The 16,747-nt window shown below is 37.1% G+C and overlaps 1 protein-coding gene across 1 annotated transcript in view; it reads left to right on the top strand.

The window, feature by feature from the left end:
- CTTNBP2 (cortactin binding protein 2) overlaps nucleotides 1–16,747 on the top strand; it is a gene marked incomplete at both ends in the record, with an annotated part of 88,537 nt that overhangs the window by 27,440 nt on the left and 44,350 nt on the right. The window contains 2 exons of the mRNA XM_080354141.1: nucleotides 8,853–9,077; nucleotides 14,686–16,351. Coding sequence (XP_080210267.1) covers nucleotides 8,853–9,077; nucleotides 14,686–16,351 — 1,891 coding nt within the window. The remainder of the gene's footprint in view (nucleotides 1–8,852; nucleotides 9,078–14,685; nucleotides 16,352–16,747) is intronic.

Here is a 16,747-nt window from a genome sequence, read left to right on the forward strand (position 1 = left end):
ATTAATATCAACATAGATTATTACCAAAATAAAACTAACAATGCAGCTTATATTATGTGATTAATTTTTCATTTTTTCTGTATTGGTCTCATGTTTTATTTATATATTAATTGGTTGTGTTTGTTTTTCTTTGCTTTTTTGGTGCTTTTAGCTCTAAATCCATGGTAAGATGGATACTATTTGAAGGCCTCCCTGCCCCGCAACATTCTTGTTAGGGAAAAACATCTAATTAGATTTCATAATTCTCAGTTTGGTCACTGAAAATAGACTTTTTTTTCTTTTCTTCTTCTTAAGTGGAACACAAGAAACAAGTGACTGCCAGCCAGTTCCTATACTGGATTTGCAGCTCTTCCCACAGCCCATTGTCCAGATACCTCCACTCCTTTTGTAATTCTCCCTGCACACCTGCTGCCAGTCTTCATCAGCCACTAGATAAACGGAGTCAGTGGCTGCAAAGGGTCAGCTTGGGAGATGGACGTGTCCAGGAGGGAGCTGACAGCTAGGTGCATAGAGATGACTTGAATAGAGTCAAATAAGTTGGTGTAGGGATGAATGAGGTGTCTTGCTGGATGAGATAGGAGGCAAGTTCCCTGAGAGGGAAATAAAATAGACAGTTTAACTTACAGCCTGGTTGTCTGGATTCTTGTTGGCTGCAGATCTAGGAGAGAAAACTCAAGACTAAACCTTCCCTTTGTGTCACACAGCTGCATAATCCCCAGAATTGCTCAGTGCTGATTTTTTTTAATTTTTGAAAGTATCACAGACTAAACGTTCTGTTTTCTGTGTCATAAAGTATTTTCATGATCATAAGCCAGACGTAAGACTTGTTCCACCAGTTAAGTAATTAATTGCTTTTCCTTCCTCTGAGAGCTCATTTCTATCATTTGTTACTTGAGAAGGTTGCTAGCATCTACAAGATAAAAAAATAACAGTCCTAGAAGAAATCACTAATCATAGAGTAATTTAGGTTGGAAGGCACCTCAAGAAATCATTCAGTCCAATCTTCTGCTTAAAGCAGGACTAAAATCAAACATGGATTGAGTTGCTGATGGCCTTACTCAATCCAGTTTTGGAAATCTGAGTCACAACGGTTTTGTGTTTTCTCTGGGCAACACATTCCAGTCCTTATCTGCTCTCACCAATAACAATTTGAGTCCAAGTTGAAATTCCCTCATCAGATCGTGGGATGATTGCTGCTTGTCCTGTGGCTGTGCAGACCTCTAGCAAATTCCTCCCTGATTGATTTCCACTGAGAAGTCCTGTTTCTACATAGCTCTTCCTTGAAGAGAAGTTGTGTTGTACCTTTTGATCTTCTTTCATGCCTCTCTGAAGATATTTTTCAGTTCTGCTGTATTTTTTTTTTTAGTACAAACTTGTAGTCTATCCTTGATCTAACATAAGGCTATAGACCAGCCTGTCCATAAGGAAATTTTTGGGTTTCATTCTATTTAAGTAGTAGTTGCACTTTTATTTTAGTATCCCCATTTAATCTTTCAGATCCTGTGTAAGGATTTAAAAGCTCTATATAAATGTGATGTTGATATTGGATTGAATTCAAAAACTGGTCTAAATAAGTTTAAGCTTTTATCCTATTGCAGTAGTTAATTTCATTAATTAGCTATTTAAAGGTGGGTTTTTCCATTGTTTTTAGATATTTTCTCTTGATTTGTGTGTGCTTACTGTCAGTTTTCATCAGCAGTTACCTGTTGGAGTATTTATTGTAAGTCATAATTTCATGTACCACTGGCATAGGCTGCAAAAAGTATCATTTGCCACAGACATCTTTTTATACCTTTAGATGTTCTCAGTCTCAGTCCTTCCGTTAAAAGGCTAGTCACTGTGCAAATGAGTACATACATAAACGATGTATAAATTCATATAGCAGCTTTCACAATGCAGCAGTTGTGATTACCTCCTACAGTGGGTGCATATTCTGTCTGGTTTTGAAAATTTCCTGTTTGAAAATGCATTCAGTTAATCACAAATCAACATTTTAAATGTCATTTTCTGTATATATTGCTGGGCAATTGAAGTTAATATGTAAGACACTACTAATGCTGTTTTAGCACAGCCACCAGATTATGCAGAGACTATTTTAAAGGATGGATTACCCATATGACATTAGACTATACATTCCCCAGATAATGAGTGCCATAAAGAATAGGTATCTTGATGTTGCTACTAGCTCTTATGACTTGAAATTCAGTGCTGAAAGATGAGAGAGACTCTTTTCTGATTCTAGTATTTCTGTTTCTCCCATCTGATGTATTTTAGTGAAGAGCAAAGGGATAGAAGTATTATTTAGCAGCTGGAGGAATCATGTAAAAAAAAAACCCTGAAAGATTATGCATTTCCAGCATTAGCTTAATGAAAGATAAACTTTGAAATAATACTAGCTTCAGGTATTCCCATTTATCTTCTTGTATCCTTTCTTACCCAATTTGTTACCACGTTGGAACATCCTCCCCCCTTACATGTTGGCACATTTGTGTGTCGACCATTTTATGAGAAGATCGTGGAAAGGATCCTGCTGAAAAATTGTCAAGGAAAAGAAGCCCTGGGGCTTGTTTGTGTCTTCCCCTTGCCCTGGTATCAGAGTTGTCCCACAGGGAGCTTCCATAGTGTCCGTGTGTGAGTCCTGTGTGGTGATGGAGGGTTAACAAGCAGGACGTCAGTTCTGTAATTTGCTGGTGCTGTGGAAGACTTTGCCTTTTGGAACTCAGCCTGGTGGAGTCAATAGACACCTGCCTTTTTATGATGTATTTCATTCATATGCAGGCAGCTCTGTTCTTAGACATGCCCAAAGGCTCCACCACGTTGCTTAAGCCAAAAGAACAAGCACCTGGCTCCAGGATCCACAAATTAGGTGTTTTTACATTTAAGATCCCTTAGAACCAGATGCCATAGGTGTCCTTCAGTGTTACACTGAAAACATTTCAGTTCCTCAGAAAATACATGATTTTCACTCAAATACATGCCAGCAAGAGAAATAAGTGAGTGTGGTGCTTCCTTCTGCAAGAAAACATAATTTATATACATTCAGACTTGTGGTTTAGGTGTTGTCAAACTGATAGTGTTCGAACTCATTGCTCCTTTTTGCTCCCTTCTGGCAGACGAGTGTGGAAGTGGTATTCTTTGCCTAAATCAGGCCACTTTTAAGCTGAAAAAAACCCAGTTTAAAAGTGGTCTAGCGGAAGAGTGAGTGTGGAGATAATGTCCAGGAAAGAGCACACTCAGTTATTTTTGTGTTCTTTTTTTTTTTTTTTTTAAACACTTAAGTCTCTATATGTGTCGTAATTTCTGTAGTAGCCCAGAAATTCATTTTTTGTATGGCTGACTCTGCAAATTTCTAATAATAATGTTGTATGTATGTTAAAATGTCAGCAGTTCTCAACTCATTCATGCTAATGGTATAATTTCTGGAAAACTGTTACTTCAAATGAATACCCCATGATTTGACAGTGCTCTGTGAAGTTCTGTAGTTTATTGCAAAATATCCAGATTGCATTTTTCTTTAGAATACTGGGTAGATTTTTGAAAATTTGCAAATTTGACATAAATTTGAAAGGTTGGGATTATAATAGATATTGATATATGGGAAGAGCTGTGATACTTTCAGTGGGTGTGCATTATTTATGTTTATTCTTCTAAGATTATGTACTACATTTTGATGAGGTGATTTACTGTATTAAACATTTAGTATTAATATTCATCTGCTTAAATTTAACCACGGATAGTCATTAAATATCCCCTTCTGATATCCCATGCTATTTGCACTATCAGAATACATTGTAAGGTATGTAGAACATGTCTAGCATCATTCAGATGAAAATAAAATAGCATGATTTACAAGCCGATATTTTTTACCTTCTGGCTTAAAAACATACCACTTAACTAGATCATGATAGTTGCATTATCCAAAAGAGTATACTTCATTATCCAAAAGGGTATATTTCTGCAGCTTTTAAAAGTTTTTTTAATTTAAAAGCCAGTTAGCAATAAGGTAACAGGGAAGTCAATGATCTAAGTAGAATTTTTATGTTAAACTTAGCAAACCTTTTTATTTCCTATCAGACTGTGTTTATCTCCCTTACTTCTTATGATCTAAAAGCAATTTACTATTTTTTTGAAAAGCAGAAAAGGCATTGAAATATTTTCACAGGTATCTTCAGTGCTGAATATTGATTTGAAGTTCCTGCTGTAGATGTGGTACAATGCCAAACTTGTAAAAGTCTCTGGTGCTTTTGTGCACATCTTCTAGTGTCTTGACACTCTCAGTTAGTGTTTTGACATTCTTCTTTCAGTGTTTTTCTTTGCAATGTATTTCATTCTGTTATTTCATTCAAAACATCTTTATTTAAACTACTTTGTGTTTTTATTTTTCTGTGACAGGACAATTAAATTGCAGAAATACCCAAGACGTAGTGGGTTTCAGTTTACCAGAGTATTAATCTCCTGCACAGTGAAAGGCTGTATCAGTGCCTGGTGGCTGTTGACACCTGTGTTCAGGTGTGAGGGGGAGATGAGGGAGATTACAGGTAGCTCTGGTCACCCCTGCTGATTTGTTTGAGGCTATTTGGGAACATGAAGTGATATTAACATTCCAGAGCTCACTGTAGTGTCTTTTACAAGGTGAGTCTTAGGACCAATGCTATGACTTCTGAGAGAGTGATTCTGTGTAATAAAAATTGAGAATACAGACAACTGTTGGATGTTATCTGTTGCGACTTCAATATAGTCAAAATGCTGTTTTCCTCGCTTTTCTGTTCCAATCATTTGTTTTTACGTGAGCTATGTTTAAGAACATAACAGCCAGGCCACTTCAGATCCGAGATCCACCTAGCCAAGTATCCTGTGGATACATGGAGTTAGTGGGTGCTCCATTATTCTTGTGTTAGATGAGTAAACTGTCACTCCTCATTCTCCTTTTCTGCGGCCAGTGGAACTGAGGTTCTCTTGGGACACCCTGGGAATTGCTCAAAGAAGGTGTTTGTTCCTCTAGAGTCCTTAGTTTGGGTGTGTGCTGTGCCTCTGGGATCATCTGGGCTAGTGGAGACAGGTCTGGGATAGGCTGATGGGCCTGAGAGCATCCCAGCCAGGTATTAGTTGTGTTCCCCCCTGTGCTATTGATTCTCTGGGCTCCCTTGTGGGTGTGCAGATGAGCTTTATCACTTAACACAGTTTCCATTATGACTAAAACCTTGTCTGTTGGTAACACAGAGTTTAGCGTGTGTTGTATGTGTGAAATGAATGTCCACTTATTCAGTGTGCACCACTTTATGATTCTCCGTGTTGAATTTCATCTGTCATTTTGTCACCCAGTAATCAGGGACCCTTTGCAGCTCTTTACTGTAAGTCTTGGCTTTTTGGTCCTGAATAACCTGTATTTTTGGGTTTCCTGAAGCAACCACTAATGCTTTCTAAAACGTGAGTCATTTCTATGTTGGTGAGGTATTTGTCCAGACTGCGTGGAAGGAACTGTGGTTGGCCAATCACTGCTGTGTTTCCTGCCTCCAGTTTTCCTTAGCAGATCATAGTTGCAGCTGCAATCTGATCAGGCAACTGGTAGTGTAGTTCTTACAAGTGACTTTTCCTGTTTAGGCTAGTAATTTCAAATAATGGGAATTGTAGGTGTCTAACTTGAACTGTAAGTTTTCCCTGACGTACAACATAATTCTTCCACCAGTACAGTCTAACTTGTCTTTCTGCCACTTTGGCCCTAAGTTTTAGGGAACTACTCATTGTTTTGCTTATATCATGCTCATCCATCATTTTATCTTATATTTTTTAGAAACATCTGTTTTACTATTTTACATTTAGCGCCCTTTCGAGTTGGAATTGTCCTGAGATGACTTTACTGTCCCTGGCTTGAGAGTTGCCAGTCTATTTTACCCTGTGCCTGAGGGTGGTCAGCGAGGGCTTCAGCCCTACAGGCTCTGTCATCCCAAACCACGTGCTGTTTGAGACCTATTGGTTTTTCCACAGACTTTAGCTTTCAGATTTTCCTGTAGCCACTTCAGTTCTTAATGCCAGCAGATTGTTTTGGTTGTCATTCAGATGGAGCTCATCCCTTCTGTAGAGTTTCATCTTTTCTGTAGTTAATGAATCCAAACGTCCAGTCCCTTTACTATTTTGGCAGGTGTGCACTAGGCTTCTGGCTTACTTGCTCTGTTAATTCCTATGCATGTTGGAGAACATTTCAGAGCATAATGTTTCACCATGTAGTAATGAACGTCTTACACAGTAGCCTAAATTTTGCCTTGAAAATGTCTTTTCTGTTTCTGGGTTGTTGTTATCCACACGAACCTTCCATTACTTTCTGGGATCCTTATGGTGTCTGTTGGTTACAAAGGCAGCAGACAGGTTGCTCTGAAGTCCAGCTCAGCTGTCTGTGTGTCTGATCATCCAATGATCACCACTGTTGACTGCCTTTCTCTTTTAAGCTGGAGCTAGTGGCCCTGAAGAGATATTCTAACCCACTTCTGGGATAATTTAGCTTTATTTGAGATTATGACCTGTTTGCATTGCATGCATACGGTATCTGCTGAGAGGACAGTTAGTCATAGGTCATAGAAAAAAATGGATAATACATGTTATTTCACTAGTTGTCCACCTATGTTTCCTTAAAGGCATGAGTATTTGCCTTTGCAGCTGACATCAGTTAATCTGCTTATCTTCTCTTTTTGCAGTTGGTCCCTGCATTTAAGGATGGAAGCTCTGGTGGTCTCTTTTATTTACAGCTGAGCTGCTACATCACTTTTATTTCCTGTACTTTGATGGCTGACATTCTTTATATAAACTAAGTGGCTTTTACACTGCTAATAATTTATATATGGATTGTGCCTCCATCTCCATTTAATTCTTAACCTGCTTGGGTTTGTCATCTTGTTTGGCTGCTTAGCACTTTCATCCATTGAGGGTCATTTTTTTGGCTTTGATTGTTTCCTTTACATGAAGGTTGAATTCCTAAGCTGCATACTGTCCTGTAACTTCAGTATACAGAACCAGGAGCTACAAATATAGCCCCTTCCCACCTGGCTTTGGAACTAGCTATTTTATTTTATTTTAAAATCTAAGTTAATCATTACAAGATTAAAATGTTAAACTAATTGGGAGGTATTTGTAAGGCAATTTATAAAAAATAACTAGGTTCTATCAGCTTAGTTTTGTCTGTTCAATCAATCTCTACCTGACTTTGTAAGCCTAGCTAGGCTTTAGGTGTGAATGAACACTGTAAGCTTTTTCTGAAGTTGGGCTCTAAAGACTTGTTTTAAAAAATATTTTCAAGTTCTATTTATACTATCAAATGGAAAAATAGACTTAAAGTATTTCAAGCATCAAAATATGTGTGCACACTTTTTCTGTTGCAGTCAAATTCTCTTTACCTTTTAATTTCCCACAATGTTGCAGTTTTGTAGACAATATACAGGAAAATTTGGGCATTCACTTAGGTACGTTATTTGTACTTAGTCTCTGGAGAGTTTTTCTAACAGAGTTCTTATGTTCTTTGGTTTCTTATGCTCTGAAATGTGTGTTACCTTTTATGACCTTTTCATATGTTACAATTTTAACTTTGAGCTTTCCAAATGATCTGTTAACCCATTTGGTAACCATTACGCCTGTTCTTCCTCTTTTGTACCTCAGAATTGGCTTATTCTTCCTCTTTTTTTGCTTGTTCTTCCAATCTCAATTTTAACTAAATCACAGATAAATGTTTTATACATTTTTAGAGGTTCCATTCATTTCTGATGATGTTTCTCTGCACTGTGGGATTTTTCTGATCTTTTTTCAAGACATACTTCTTTAAAGAGCTGCTCTAAATGTTATGATTTTTAAGGTAGCAAGCCTTCATTTTTTTCCAAAATTCGTGCTATAATGATTTGGCTTGCTTCCTTCTGCGTTCTGTTATACGTGCAAGCACAAAAACACAAGAAAATTTTAGAAATCGTTGGATCTTTCTGGTGGGGTTGTTTGGTTTGGTTTTCTTGTTGCCCAGCTAATTAGATGGGTCTTAAGTCTGTGATTTTTGGAACAGTATTTTCTATTAAGACTGTTAGAAGTCAATATTTTCCTGTGACCTTCCTGTATACTATAAATTAAATGTATAAAAATGCCTTTTCTGAAACTGATCTTGTTTTCATGTTGGGCTGAAGAACCAAAAATTGGTCAAGCAAAACTACTTCTGATCTTTATTGTGTAATATGGTTTTTTGTTATGACAATAAAGTGTTGCAATATATTTTGTAAATATAATTATGTTTTAAAATGTGGAGAAACATTCAAATGAAGTTCTTCCTGAATAGAGATGTGAGACAGGTCTTAATTTCAGAAAAGCCCTGGTGATATTTTTGCTCTCAGCTTGTCTGCTATTACTTATGAAAATCTCTGTATGTGTAAACATACCAACTTTTTTTAATTTGAAAAAGACTTATTTTGATACTGCAGCGAACACGCAAAGCATGTTTTCATTTCTTTTACTAGCATTATTTTAATACACAGAAATAGAAAACTTTATTTTAAAATGTTTTTCTTCCCTTTTCTGTCTGTGTATCAGCCAATTTACAAGATGTTATTTTTGTGATATTTCTGAAACTGCTCCAAATTGAAATTTCTGATTGAATTGAGAAGGGGAAGGGAGTTTTCTATGTAGTGAATTGTATTTGCTGTAGTGAAATCTGTGTGCAACGTATCTGACTATTCCTATTACAGATTGTAAATGAATGCCTAAAAAAAAATACTTAAAAAATATAAATAACATAATTTTCCCTGTGGTTAAAATCTCTTCTATGTATGGATGTACTCCAAAGAATGCATTTCGGTTTATTTATTTGTCTGTTTGTTTTCCTTCGTTAGGCTCGGCGCAAAGAGGTTTTTATCCAGGAGCGATATGGAAGATTTAATCTGAGTGACCCATTTCTGGCTCTTCAGAGAGACTTTGAGGCAGGTGCTGGTGACAAAGAAAAGAAGCCAATATGTATGAACCCCCTGTCTATTTTAGAAGCTGTTATGGCTCACTGCAGGAAAATGCAAGAAAGAATGTCAGCTCAGTTGGCTGCTGCTGAAAACAGACAAAAGAAGGTATCCTGCTACCAACTTTTTTTCCTTTTTTCCCCCTCCTGATTTGTTGCTTCATACCACTTTTAAATCTGAGGTTTTGTCTAACTTGTTTATCCTTACAAGTGTTAAAATGTAATCACTTGTCATATATAGTGAGGTGCTGATTTTGTGGTGATATTTTGTGTGCACACCTCATTCATTCCATGAATTCAGCTCTACTTACGAAATAAATAAAATCTAACTGGTACAAGTTGATGCAGTATTTAAGTGGATAGCTCAGCGTGAGCTGAGAAAGCATCATCACAATATATTTTTAAACCAACAGCATTGAAGCCTAAAGGTGCTACTGTTATTTTTATTCCAACCTAAATAGCATAGAATAAATAATTTACATTTTATATTAGGTGGCTCTGTTTCATAAATCAGTAAAAATAAATTATAACTACAAAAATACTTGTTTGCCTATTTAGAACATATGCTGTAAAGAGAAAACTATTTTGAAACAACTATGTTGCAAAAGAAAGTCTCATATTGAAGATAAAACAGTGTCATTTTGAAATTGAATGATTGATTGGTTGCACATATTTCACTAAGATGTAAGTGATACATTCCTAAAGCATAGCTAAATATGAATATGTGGGAAGGTGTTTCCAAAAGGAAAGAGGAGAACAGTAATATAATAGACTAATCTAGACCAGGCATTTTTGAATAATTAGAAAATAAATGTTTGCTAGGCATTGGATCATCCTCACTGGTATGACTGAATTTCTTCAGCAGCTGTGAAATAGCTTTTTGGTGACAGTTTTATATTGATGTTTAAAAAAATAGAAACAAACAGACAATTCTAAGACGATTGACATGAAATTGATTTTGGTAGTAATTGCCCTTTGGGAAATAATATGCACACAAAAGTACTGGAAGTACTCTGGAAATACATGCTTAAATTAAATCAGCAAACCTTTTGTTGTTATCCTGTCTCTGTTGCTTAGTTTAGTTTAAGCAGTCATGCTCTGTTAAGACTTCAGAAAATCAGATGCCGTATTCAAAAAAATGAATAATGCTACACCATCGGTACGATATGTACATCTTAAAACAGTGCACTGTTTTAAGTTGGTTGGTTGTGAACTGTTACTTGTACTTACCCAGCACTTCTTTTTGTGGATTCTTAAATGTTAGTTTTCTTTCTCATATGCTTTTTTAAGTAAGTTGAGATTTTGCGAAAAGGATTATCTCAGCATACAAAAGAGTGAGCAAGCTTGACTATTCTGGTTGAAGAATGGTATTGGGAGAGACCCTGACACATCTGCCGGGACAGCTGGATTAGGTTCTTGTTTCAGTGTGTGACCACAAGTCTCTTCTTGTACGTAAATTCTTCATCTGACCCTGCCTTTTAGTATATGGACAGATGCATGCATGTAAGATGGGCTCACATATTGAGACTATATCTCAAAGTCAAGGTATTGATATGTAAATTCCTTTTTTGGCCCGTATTTATTACCGAAGTCTCTATCTACAAGTCTGCATGTACAGGAAAGGACCCTCTTGTCCTTTGTTTCTTAGAAAAACACATAAGGGATTTTTTTCTTCAAATCTTAATTTATTTTGCAGTTTGATTCTTACCTTCAGAGCTAGTTAAACCTCTAGTACGCTCACTTCTAAAGTCTGTAACTTTTAAGCCAAATATTAAAATACTACACTTGAAAAAATGTGTGTTGCTTTGAAAGTGTGGCATTATGATTCTGCCATTTCTACTCCTTGTAACAAACAGGAAGCTTAAATAACACAGGATATGAAAACAAACTGGATGGTATTGAGCAGCTGTGTGCATGACTCTCTACAGAACTTACACTTTGCTCTTGTAAAGCAAATTACAAATGCTGTTTGGACAGGGCATCTCTTAAACTTCTTGGGTTTGTGGCAACAGATGACATATCCCTCAACCATCTCTGTTCATTCACAAACCATTCATTCAGTGGTTAACCTTCCCTTAGGTTCCAAGTTTTTCTGTTCTACAACTCTCAAATCCCTCCTTGCTTGAGGGTAATGAAGGTATCTGAGGGATTTCTAGAAATGTTCGACAAAGTAGAGTGACCCAGTGTTAGCGAAAAAAAACCAAAACAACAAACAAAAAAAATCCAACAACCAACCAACAACAACAAACCTCAAGTTAAGCCTAGACAAATATGACCTAAATACAGAGCCAGCTGCAGGTCCTCCCTCCAAGATTGGTTCCTCCTTCTCCAAATGTGTGATGCCTCTATCTTCACGTTTGGAATTGCCTCAGTCTCACTCCTACACCAGGCAATGAAGTCTGTGAACAGCTGTGTTTATTTTCTCTGGATACTGCTGGACTTCAAACAGGCACAGACTGAGCTCTTATTCCTGCAGACTTATTATTTGTGAATATAGTGACCGTAAAAGTATTATTTGACTAAAATTTTTATTTGATCATAAAAAGCAAGTCAAAACAATGTGCCAGAATGTGGAAAAATGAAAGAGGTGCAGATAAGACTGTCAGTCATAGGCTTACCATATACCAAACACCTAATCCCCAGATGTCATCTGCTTTGTGTTAAATCTCCATCCTCTTCCATCTCTTTGAATGCTTTTCTTGGAGCTGCTATCAAAATTAGTTTTGAAGTTTCGTGGGAACTCAAAACCAGATAATCAAAATGGCAGTTCTTGATTTGTCAGATATTTGCAAAGAAGTTAATATTGGCATGCATGCTCAAAGAAAGACAGGCACATTGGTTGGCCGAGGCCCATTGATGTGATTTAGTCTAACCTTGTGCGTAAAGCAGATTATCACCAGCAGTACATCTGGTCATCTGTGAATCTGTCTAGCTGCATCCCGCAACCCCCCAGGAATGCTGCAGCCTTTCTACACCATGATCCTTCTGAAGAACTTTTTTCCAAGACTGAGCCTCTTAAAGAGCAATTTTTTTTGTGTTAACCTTTTGTTATCAGGCCCCATCTGCCACTATAAAGAAGAATGTGACTCTGTCATCATTGCAAGGGCCCTTCAAAAGGAATGGTGTGTTGATATTAGATCATCCCTTAGTTTGGTTTTTTTCGCTAGACTAAGCAAGCCAAGCTCCCTTGATGTTTTCTCATGAGCCATGCGTTCTGTCTCTCACCTTTGAAGGACCTTTGCTGGTTAGTTCTTTGTGAGATACTGTAATTTTTCTCAGTATCTTTTTTTTTTCTTTTTCAAATACTTCTTGGACACATTTCCAGATGATTATATTACAGATATGATTTGGTTTGTGCATATAGTACACTTCACAAAAATCGTGTCATAGTTAGTTCATAAACTCATAAATAATTACAGCTAGTTCCAAATTTGTCATCTAATGGAAACAATGCAGTGTAGGTATTCAGAGGCTTTTCCTCTTCGAGATGTTGCAACCAAAACAACAGCAATGGGGAAGACATAGACATAGGAGACAACGTGAAGAGAGAAATTAATGCTGTTCTTGTCAATTTGAAATCAAATAGAGGACTTACAAATAAAGAATCCCTAATATATATATATATGCAATGCTTACAAATAGGGTAATATAACAGTATGGTATCACAGAATCACAGCATGTTAGGGATCAGAAGGGATCTCAAAAGATCATCCAGTCCAATCCCCCTGCCAGAGCAGGAATCATTTCATCCCAGTGATATGTTAAAATCTGCTTGTAGTTATTTGAAAGTAATATATTTTCACAACAGTTAATTTATAGAACCAGTCTCTCATCTGAAAGCAAAATTGAGGAATAATAAAGAACAGAAAACCTTGATAAAAACATTTTCACTCTAATCTTATTGTTTTTCCAGGCTTTAAAAATTATGTATGTTTCTCATTACATTTTTGTATGATTTAACAAAAAAGAAACTGTTGGGTGCTGCACAGTTACTGTTGAATGCTCCATATTCCTTGAAATGTTTGTGAAGCATCCAAATGCTGTCAGATTCTTTGAAAAAAAATTAAATGCTTGAGAAAAAAAAATACTATTTACTACAACTGAAGAACTGTGAATGGGACCATTTCAGAATACAGTATCTTCATAATAGCTTGTTAATTTAATTTGCAACTGCACTGTCATTAACATTACTGAAGAGGTGGTGTTGCTGATATTGCTTGTTTAGCAATGACTGATAATGCCAAATCTTATTTTTTAAATATTTAACACTGTTTATAAGAATGCGCGGACTTGGTTTTGTGAAATGCATTGTACAGAGTATATTGGTTTACCTGGGATGAATCTCTAAAACCCCAGTGGAGCCTCTCTACTGCTAAATGGCTTTTGAGATGTTTGAAGCCAAGATTACATTTCTAATGTAGGTATAATTTTCCATAGTGATTTCTTCCTATTATTCCGCTGTTTCTTATGATAATGGTATGATTTCAGGAAGAAATTTTACTATTGCTATAACATACATTACATCAATATATTGTCATCACCTCTTTTTCTCATTCTTCTGAAGAAAACAGAAGACAAATTTACAGTCAGGTAATGTGATTAGAAATGTTGTGAGACTGAGACACACGTTCATCTATAAATGTAAATTCATGCAGGATTTATTGTTTGTTCTCTCTCTGTCATTTCACTTCCTTTTTAAATGTTTCCTTGTATTTGAATTCTGCTTACCATGGGGGAAAAAATTGTCCTGGGGATAATGAGCTATAGCAGGTGGGATTTAGTTATGTTAAAACTGCAAACTCTCTCTCTGTTCTACTCGTCTCTTGATGGCATGAGTTTCAACTCTATGGTATCACTGGAGAGTAACAAAATGGTTATTAAAAAACTGTATTTATATCAGCCTTTGTTTAAATGCAGTTTAGTTAAAAATGAATTGTAGACACATTTACAATGATGTGGAAAAAGCTTCCAGAGCTAAGAAATTTCATCTCCTATTGGAGAGGACAGGGAATAATATGCTGCAGCAACAGGCTTCTGAGAAGCTATTGTAGTGTTATGCCTCATTTGGTTGGTTGGATTTTTGCCTGTGTGTCTGGGGTTTTCATCTAGCAATTGAGACAATACTTTAAGCATTGAATGAGAGAGGAGATATTCCATAGCTATTACCAAACCCCAGGCCATCTTGTTTCCCACATTACAGTTTACAATAAATATATTCATGACACTGTATTATCTTAAGCTCTGAAATTAGTATCATTTTGAACCCTAATCTTCAGTCTGAGGAAGACCTGAAATCTACATGTTTCATTTCTCATCTCAAAGTTTTTTTGCAAAGCTCATTTCTTGCTTGTGTCTGGTTACTCCACTGAGAAGAGGACTTTCTGTGATCTCTTATGTCTAATTTCTGGAGAACAGGCAGCTCCTCACTCAGAAATCACAAGCATTTAATCACTTTGGGGAGTCTTTGTGTTGTTGATGGAGGAAAGTAGATGGGCTTGCTTAGTTTCTGAATTGCTCTTCAGAGATGCCTCTCTCTTTCTTTTGTTTGTATAATACTATAGGTACCTGCATTAGATATCACAAATCACTTTCCTGGGGTGGACAGGTTCACTTTAGGCAAACTCTCAAAAGTTAAAGTATCAGTGTCAGGTTAATACTGGGTTGTGTTGAAAGTCTCTGTCTTGTTAGTGAGAATTTTTCTCTGTGCTTTCTTACAGTTGGAAATGGAAAAATCTCAGTTACAGAGTATTGAGCTGGAGCACAAAAAGCTGTCTGCTCGTCTTGAAGAAGAACGTGGAAAGAATAAGCATATAGTACTGATGCTGGTGAAAGAGTGTAAGCAGTTGTCTGGCCGAATTGTAGAGGAAGCCCAGAAACTGGAAGAACTGATGTCAAAATTTGAAGAGGAAAAGAAAAAGGCTGCTGAATTGGAGGAGTCTCTTGCAGCTGAGAAACAAAGGAGTACGCAAATGGAAGCTCAAATGGAAAAGCAGCTGTCTGAGTTTGACACAGAGAGAGAGCAGTTGCGTGCTAAACTTCATAGAGAGGAAGCACATACCAGTGACCTCAGAGAAGAAAGAGATAAAATGATCAAAATGATTGAGCAATTAAAAAAGGAGAATGAAAATAAAGCTAATCTTTCTCTTAAAAACAAAGATAAAAACAAAGATAGAAGTCTTGTTTCTGTTTCTGTTGAAACAGAAGAGCCAAGTTCAAGAACTGTTGCCTCCCAAACAGATACTGTAGTGATGGACAGTAGCACAGAAAATGTTAAGCAGTTGCCTTTGACTGTATCCGTAAAGCCTTCTACAGTGAACCCACTAGTGTCTGGCAATACAAAAATGAATGTGTGCGCCAATGCAGCACTTGTGAAGCCTGTCATTGATAGGCAGTCCTCATCTAGTGAACTCGTCCCTCCTGCAACTCCTGTTCTTACACAGAATCAAAACAGAATTGAGGAAAATGGACCAAGTACAGGCTCATCACCTGATTTACCAAGTAGCACTTCTCCTTTTCCAAATAGTCCCTCCCTTTTCACCCCTGCAGCACCAACTGCTGCTGCTGCTCAGAACTCCTCGCTACCTTCATCTATGCACAGTTTGCATTCACCATCTGCCAACACTACTGGGCATCCAGGCCTCAATCCACGAATCCAAGCAGCTAGATTTAGATTTCAAGCAAATGCAAATGATCAAGACCAAAATGGAAACACAACCCAAAGCCCTCCCTCAAGGGACGTATCCCCTACTAGTCGTGACAACCTAGTTGCCAAACAGGTAGCTCGGAATACCGTTACCCAAGTCCTTTCGAGATTTACAAGCCCTCAGAGCAGCGCTCCGTCACGACCAGGGACGTCACATTCAGTGGAAGCTGGCACTTACCCCCCAGTTGGTAGGCCGAGTTTAAAGACTCCCAGCGTATCAAGAATTGACAGAGGAAATCCTCCACCTATTCCTCCTAAAAAACCAGGGCTTTCACAAACTCCTTCTCCACCACACCCACAGCTTAAGGTTTTAATGGATAGTAGTCGATCCCCAAATACAGGTGCAAAAACTGACAGCAAAACCGTGACCTCACCTCTTTCAAGTTCACCACAAGGAATCAGGGTAATAAATGAGGAAATTATTTCTAAGTCCTCACCTCAGCTGCCACCAAAACCTGCTATAGATTTATCTGTGGCACCTGCAGGCTGTGCCATACCAGCCATAGCCTCCTCTCAGGTGGGTGCCTGGCCTTCCCACTTCCCTGGACTGAACCAACCTGCATGTTCAGAAAATTCCTTTGTCATTCCCACCACCATTGCCTGTAGCTCCTCCATAAACCCTGTTAGTTCTTCATCCTGTAGACCATGTGATTCAGACAGCCTCCTGGTAACAGCATCAGGTAAAGGGATTGATATGCTACAAACTGTCTCCCTCTAAAATAATGTTTTGGTTTATCTCTCTCTTATTTGCTTTATTTTTTTAATATACCTTTCTGGTTTTTACCTTCTAAAAGCTGAAATTTTCACTTTTTTTTTTTTTTTTTTACATTCTAGGGGTATGGGAATTCTTTTGCTGATTTAATTATGTCATAAATTAGTTTGCTTCATCAAGGAGGTCTCCAAATTGAAGGCTTTTTTTTTTAAAGGTAAAAGAAGACTAATATTTAAAGTAAATGTGCTGCAAATCAGCGTATATTAAATAAACTTTTTTTTTTTTTTCTTTTTTTGGTCAACGCTATTATTTTGGACTTACAAATGTTTTTTTGGTCTGAAAGTTACCTCTGCTGGTGATCTTC

Source organism: Nesoenas mayeri, assembly GCF_963082525.1.
Source record: "Nesoenas mayeri genome assembly, chromosome: 1".
In the NCBI taxonomy this organism is placed as follows: Eukaryota; Metazoa; Chordata; class Aves; order Columbiformes; family Columbidae; genus Nesoenas; species Nesoenas mayeri.